The sequence below is a fragment of the Nerophis ophidion genome, linkage group LG25 (genome assembly GCF_033978795.1).
Source record: "Nerophis ophidion isolate RoL-2023_Sa linkage group LG25, RoL_Noph_v1.0, whole genome shotgun sequence".
Taxonomy (NCBI): Eukaryota; Metazoa; Chordata; class Actinopteri; order Syngnathiformes; family Syngnathidae; genus Nerophis; species Nerophis ophidion.
Genome location: NC_084635.1, coordinates 14,756,899 through 14,764,986, shown reverse-complemented (window position 1 = coordinate 14,764,986; position 8,088 = coordinate 14,756,899). Strand labels below are relative to the sequence as shown.

General features: G+C 36.1%; 1 protein-coding gene across 1 annotated transcript in view; it reads left to right on the top strand.

Annotated features, from left to right (window-relative positions):
- Positions 1-8,088, top strand: part of LOC133543159 (A disintegrin and metalloproteinase with thrombospondin motifs 7) — a 292,170-nt gene that overhangs the window by 194,135 nt on the left and 89,947 nt on the right. The window contains exons 15-16 of the mRNA XM_061887652.1: positions 2,014-2,258; positions 7,341-7,479. Of these exons, the coding sequence (XP_061743636.1) occupies positions 2,014-2,258; positions 7,341-7,479 (384 nt within the window). The remainder of the gene's footprint in view (positions 1-2,013; positions 2,259-7,340; positions 7,480-8,088) is intronic.

Here is an 8,088-nt window from a genome sequence, read left to right as displayed (position 1 = left end):
TGTTTTTTTTTGCAAATAATCATTAACTTTAGAATTTGATGCCAGTAACATGTGACAGAGAACTTGGGAAAGGTGGCAATAAATACTGATAAAGTTGGGAAATGCTCATCAAACACTTATATGGAACATCCCCCAGGTGTGCAGGCTAATTGGGAACAGTTCAGTGCCATGATTGGGTACAAAAGCAGCTTCCATGAAATGCTAAGTAATTCACAAACAAGGATGAGGTGAGGGTCACCACTTTGTAAGAAAATTGTCGAACAGTTTTAGAACAACATTTCTCAACGAGCTATTGCAAGGAATTAAGGGATTTTACCATCTACGGTCCGTAAAATCATCAAAAAGTTCAGAGAATCTGGAGAAATCACTGCATGTAAGCCATGATATTATGGACTTTTGATCCATCAGGCGGTACTGCATCAAAAACCGACATCAATGTGTAAAGGATATCACCACATGGGCTCAGGAACACTTCATAAAACCACTGTCAGTAACTACAGTTGGTTGCTACATCTGTACTATGCAAAGCCAAACCAATTTATCAACAATATCCTGAAACGCCGCGGGCTTGGCTGGGCCCGAGCTCATCTAAGATGGACTGATGCAAAGTAGAAAGGTGTTCTGTGGTCTGACGAGTCCACATTTAGAATTTTATTTGGAAACAGAGTATGTGGTGTCCTCAAGAACAAAGAGGAAAATAACCATTCGGATTGTTATTGGCGCAAATTTCAAAAGCCAGCATGTGTGATGGTATGGGGGTGCATTAGAGCCCAAGGCATGGGTAACTTACACATCTGTGAAGGCACCATTAATGCTGAAAGGTCCATACAGGTTTTGGAGCAATTCATGGACACCCCTGCTTATTTCTGCAAGACAAGTGTTACAACAGCGTGGCTTTGTAAAAAAAAGAGTGCGGATACTTTCCTGGCCCGCCTGCAGTCCGGACCTGTCTCCCATCAAAAATGCTTGGCGCTTTGTGAAGCGTAAAATACGACAGCGGAGACCACGGACTGTTGAACGACTAAAGCTCTACATAAAACAAGAATGGTAAAGAATTCCGTTTTCAAAGCTTCAACAATTAGTTTCCTCAGTTCCCAAACGTTTATTGAGTGTTGTTAAAAGAAAAGGTGATGTAACACAGTGGTGAACATGCCCTTTCCCAACTACTTTGGCACGTGTTGCAGCCATGAAATTCTAAGTTGAATATAATTTGGAAAAAAAAAAAAAAGTTTATGATTTTGAACATCAAATATGTTGTCTTTGTAGTGCATTCAATTGAATATGGGTTGAAAAGGATTTGCAAATCATTGTATTCCTTTTATCTTCACATCTAACACAATTTCCGAACTCATATGGAAACGGGTTTGTATTCATAAATGTATGTATATATATATATATATATATATATATATATATATATATGTATATGTATATATGTATGTGTGTGTGTGCGTGTGTGTATATATATATATATATATATATATATATAATTGTGTGTGTGTATATATGTTTATATATATATATATATATACACATACATACATTTAGCTAATTATTTTAACCTAATCTGGCCCTTCGAGTCAAAAACAATCGAAAATGAACTTAAGCGTGAGATGAAAATAATACTTTATCCTGCTTTTTTTTGTGTTTACTCATTACCTTAGAAGTTTGATTGAATGTGTAAATAAATATGTCCACCTTTCTGTGACATCACAACGTAGCCAGGTTGCAAAACCCCGTGAACAGAGGCCTCCAAAACTGTCTTGCGGGCATGGTCGGGCTAAAATGCAATAACCATATGATTTGATGGTTTGGCATTGTTTGAGTATCCAACGTTGTAACAACATTTATAAGTCAGAAAAGATTAAAGTCATCGTTGGTCCCCCTTCAAGAAAACCATTCTATATTATTTCTTGTTCCTAATACAGACCGCCAATGAATCAGATCCACAATGTGTACTTTAAATGTGACAACTCAAGCATTGTCACTTAGATGAGCTGTGCTGTCGTTTAGGCTACGTTGACATTGGACTAATCCCAGAGGGATCTTGGGACATCAGGATTGAGGAGATGGCAGAAGCTGGAAATTTCCTGGCTCTCCGTAGTGACAATCCCAACAAGTACTATCTGAACGGTGGCTGGACTATTCAGTGGAATGGAGAGTACAAGGCTGCGGGGACCGTATTCACCTATGAACGGACAGGACATCTGGAGAACCTGACTTCACCTGGACCCACCATGGAGCCACTGTGGATTCAGGTGGGATTAAAAGTGATTTTTTGTTGGTTTGACACCTGTAGAAAACCAGTATAGTGTAATGTTTTATTTCTAAAACATAGAAGAAGGGTGAAGACAAACGTTCCCTCTAAGGTGCGCAATTGCGCATTGCTCACACGCCCTCTGGGGAAGGCAAATCTATGCTGCGCACAAAGTCAAATCCCATCTGAACTATAAACAAAATAAACACAGATAACAATTTGTTCTGTATGATTTTGCAATGCAACTGTGAGTAACATGTGACGGCAAGTGGGGAGAACAATATTCGTCAACACTGTTAAGTTATTAAGTCTCTAGAGACGCTTTAAAGAGGGCAGGAATTCCATCCATTACAAAAAACTGTTTGTCGGCCGTAACCACAACAGAAACATAGTAAAAAAAACAACTTCGATCTCGCAAAACTGGTCATTGTCTGCCGTACAAACCAGGTTTAAACCAACTCTTTGTCATCTGTCATATCGACAGCAGCCGTTCTCTCTCTTTCTCTTACTTGCTCCAACGCACGCAGTCAAGGCACTTCGCCAGCGATGCATTTATGGCCACACAAAAAGTCGGATAACTCCAACACCACACAAAGTGTCAATTCCAGATCGTTACACTATGACTCCCCAAACAGGTGTGCTTATTCTACTGTCATTTATTAAGAATGTACATTTTTTTTATGAATATTAATCATGGAATGCTGTCACTAGACTAGAGAAATGCTAACAAAAAGATATATTAAGCATGACTAAATGTGATCTCTGAAAGGGGTACAAATTATTTCCAAAGCTGGACCCTCACCTAGGCCTAAAACAGTGGTTCTCAACCTTTTTTCAGTGATGTACCCCCTGTGAACATGTTTTTAATTCAAGTACCCCCTAATCAGAACAAAGCATTTTTGGTTGAAAAAAAGATATAAAGAAGTAAAATAAGGCACTATGTCATCACTTTCTGATTTTTTAAATTGTATAACAGTGCAAAATATTGCTCATTTGTAGTGGTCTTTCTTGAACTATTTGGAAAAAAATGTATAAAAATAACTAAAAACTTGTTGAAAAATAAACAAGTGATTCAATTATAAATAAATATTTGTACACATAGAAAAAATCATCAATTTAAAGTGCCCTCTTTGGGGATTGTAATAGAGATCCGTCTGGATTCATCAACTTCATTCTAAACATTTCTTCACAAAAAAGAAATCTTTAACATCAATATTTATGGAACATGTCCACAAAAAAATCTAGCTGTCAACACTGAATTTTGCATTGTTGCATTTTTTTTCACAGTTTATGAACTTACTGTACATTCGTATTGTGTTGAAGTATTATTCAATAAATATATTTATAAAGGATTTTTGAATTGTTGCTATTTTTAGAATATTTTTGAAAAATCTCACGTACCCCTTGGCATACCTTCAAGTACCCCCAAGGGTACACGTACCCCCATTTGAGAACTACTGGTCTAAAATACTATATTACACAGCTCATGAAAAAAAAGATTGTATTTCTTATAGTTATTTAAGTGGTTCAATTCACTTATATTGGAAAAAAATGTCCTGGAAAATGACTGCTGTCATTTGATTATTAAAATAAAACATTAGACTGGTTATTAAGTCAGCTTTGGGACAGATGTGCTGCTTGTGTGGCCATAGTGTGCACGTCTGAAATTGCTCACATGTTCGCCGATGAATGCTCAGGGAGTTTTTGCGTTTGCTCACACACATGAAGAATTAGAGGGAACATTGGTGAAGTCAGTTATTTGGTTTTAGAAAAATGACGAAGCAGTTCCAGCGTCTACAAAAATGGGTACAGTGTTTGTTGCTAGGGGGTTTACCTTTTTTTAGAGACAATTCTGTAGCCTCCGGTCCAGGTCTGTTTGTGTACCTTATCAATTTGTTGCAATAAAAGTACAATCGACCTAACCTCATATAAAACTCAAAGTGCTTCAAATAGCAGGAACCTCCATAATTTAAGATAATAATAATATGATAGTCAAAAAGATCTTGATCCAAAAAATGGCGCGTAAAACTTACTAGAATCGATATTATGGCAATAATCAAGGACGCCAATAACAGAAAAAACATCATTAATGATATACTGCCATTAGTATGTCCTATTTAAAATCCTACCAATAGTTTTGTCTATGAGCTAAACACATTTTTAATGTGCCTTAGAGTACGGTTAAAATGGTACAAATGTGTACTTTATATCAGTGGTCCCCAACCTTTTTGTATCCGCGGACCGGTCAACGCTCAATAGTTTGTCCCACGGCCCTGGGGGGGATCTTTTTTTCTTTTTTTTTCTTCTTTGTCATGAAAAAGGGACGTTTTTGTCATGAAAAAGGGAGGTTTTTGTGGTTGGTGCACTAATTGTAAGTGTATATTGTGTTTTTTGTGTTGATTTAATAATTTTTTTTTTTTTCATTTTTTTTTTTTTTTTTTTTTTTTTTAAATAAAAATGAAAAAAAAATTATTCTGCGGCCCGGTACCAATTGGGCCACGTCACGGTGGTTGGGGACCACTGCTTTATATGACCTTGTGCCTGTTTTTGGTAGTATACATTTTTTGTACTTTTGGGATATCCCTCTTTAAAAATGTAGCTACTGTAGGTTCGGTACAATGAACTGCTACCTTTTAGCTTTAAATCTTGCGGCTTGTACAAAGCTGCGGCTAATCTTTGGATTTTTCTTTGCCAATGGCTAAATTATGGACTGGATTAATGAAAGAAATCAAACAATGTACAGAAATTATCCAATTTAAGAAACTGTTCAAATTTAAAGTGTTTACAAAGTACAAAGAAATCCTGATAAACATCTTGAACCTTATTTAAAAAATTGTATCTCATAGAGCAGTGGTTCTCAAATGGGGGTATGCGTACCCCTGGGGGTACTTGAAAGTATGCCAATGGGTACGTGAGATTTTTTTTGAATATTCTAAAAAAAGCAACATTTAAATAATCCTTTATAAATATATTTATTGAATAATACTTCAACAAAATATGAATGTTAGTTTATTAACTGTGAAAAGAAATGCAACAATGCAATATTCAGTGTTGACAGCTAGATTTTTTTGTAGACATGTTCCATAAATATTATTTGTTTAAAATATTCTTTTTTTGTCAAGAAATGTTTAGAATTAGGTTCATGAATCCAGATGGATCTCTATTACAATCCCCAACAACGGCACTTTAAGTTGATGATTACTTCTATGTGTAGAAATCTTTATTTATAATTAAATCACTTGTTTATTTTTCAACAAGTTTTTAGTGACTTTAATATATTTTTTTCCAAATAGTTCAAGAAAGACCACTACAAATGAGCAATATTTTTGCACTGTTATACAATTTAATAAATCAGAAACTGATGACATAGTGCTGTATTTTACTTCTTTATCTCTCTTTTTTCAACCAAAAATGCTTTGCTCTGATTAGGGGGTACTTGTATTTAAAAAAATGTTCACAGGAGGTACATCACTGAAAAAAGGTTGAGAACCACTGTCATATAGGATGAATAAATACATTAATTACTTTTATGTTTTGTCCGAGCAGCCGTTTTACTGCCGTGTTACAGGCACCGCTTGGAAATAATGAAGGTGCGTAATAATTATTCCAAAATCATTTTTATTGAAGTATCTTATTAAACAAAGTACCGGTATGTATCTGCGACTTATTGATGAATATTTTTTTTTTTCTTCTAAAATGTAAAAATGTTCATACCGGTGCGGCTTTTAGTCCAAAAAATACGGTACATGTATGGTGCAGAAATGTCTTTGTCTCATAACTCTTATTTTGAAAGTTTACGTTGTTTTGTGTTACGATGTTTAATGTTGACAATGCACACCCATGCATTCTTAATAATGTAAAAAAAAGAAGGCATAGTCTTCAACAGGCAAAATATGATTTTTCAAAATGCGCACAGAAATGGAGAAACGCTGATCATTTTTGGCTTTATTCTTGGACCAAGTCTCTCAAATGCTAGGACCATCAACATGGATAAAGAACATACAAAATAATATTTTTCGATAAAATGGACATTCATACGAAGCAGTGGAGTGGTGTCATTATTGAGACATGCTTCATTTAGTGTGCGAGACGACCACAGAAATAAAACTAAGGAGCTTGTTTTTTTTTTAATAAATTTGTAAAGTTTTTATTGTATTTCATCTTTTTATTACTGTACTTTTATGTTGTTCATATGTTAGTGTTTTGGGTGTTAATTTAGGAATCAGTAAATTAAAACTCAACTTACATCACCGTCCTAAGCCATACTTGACAACCCTCACGGATTTTCCGGGACACTCCCGAAATTCAGCGCCTCTCCCGAAAACCTCCCGGGACAATTTGTTTCCCGAAATTCAGGCGGAGCTGGAGGCCACGCCCCCTCCAGCTCTGTGCGGACCTGAGTGACGTGTCGACAGCCTGTTTTCACGTCCGCTTTCCCACAATATAAACAGCATGCCAGGCGTGCCTGCCCAATGACGTTATAACTGTAGAATGATCGAGGGCGAGTTCTTGGTTTCTTATGTGGGTTTATTGTTAGGCAGCTTCAATAACGTCCTCCCAGTGCGGTAACAACACACAACAACAGCAGTCAAGTTTTTGTGTACCGTAAAGCAGTTTGTCTGCCGTAAACAGCAATGTTGTGACACTCTTAAACAGGACAATACTGCCATCTACTGTACATGCATATGTGACAATAACATCTACGGCTTTTAGAGAGTGCAGTGCACAACTGCGCACACTACAAGGAGACTAAGCAGAAGAACGAGGAAGATACAGCATGTTCAGCATGGTTAGAAAAATAATGACAGAGAATAGAACAAGGATGGACAATTCAACCCTTAACTCAACAATGAGTAGATGAGTGTTGTGTGTATAGGTGTACATAAATGAACACTGAAAATCAAGTATTTCTCTTATGTATATATATATATATATAGGAAATACTTGACTTGGTGAATAAGCCCCACCCCATCCCCGGATTCGGAGGTCTCAAGTTTGGAAAGTATGGTCCTAGGAAAGAAAGTTGCATGTTGACCTAGGACTTCCTCTGTTCTTTATGAAATTGTGCTTTTCATTTTTGCAGCTCCTTTTTCAGGAGACCAATCCAGGTGTGCGGTACGAGTACACAGTCAGTCGAAATGTTTCTGAAGACGACATCTTTGCGTCAGTTTTCTTCTGGAAGTTTGGTTCGTGGACGGAATGTAGCGTCACCTGTGGAGCAGGTAAGCGGCATGATCTTTTGTTTAATAAATACTGAATTTGTTGTGTAAATATTGCAAAGAAATACACATCTAAAAAAATATATGCAATGTATACCGTAACTTCCGGGCTATAAAGCGCATTTAAGCCGCACCCACCACATTTATCATTATCTAATAATAATCATAATAATAATAATAAATTGTATTTGATATAGCGCTTTTCTAAGCACTCAAAAAAGAATTGAAATATAAAACAATTTTAAGTAATAATATAAAATACAGGAAATGTAAAAGCAGTACATTGTGAAATACATAACACAGGACATTTTAAAAGAAATAACTGTTTTTTTCTTGATAGCCGCACTCGAGCATAAGCCGCAGAAATATACCGGCACAAAAGATTTTGTCAATGTTTATTTACATACCTTAATTGTTTCCAAACAGTGCTGTAAAACGGCTGATCAAACAAAACAGAAGTCATGGTCATGGACCCACGAGCTGCGGATAACAGCTCTCCAATCAGCTAAACAGACTTAAAGGTCTAATGAAATTAGATTTTCTTATTTAAACGGGGATAGCAGGTCCATTCTATGTGTCATACTTGATCATTTCGCAATATTGCCATATTTT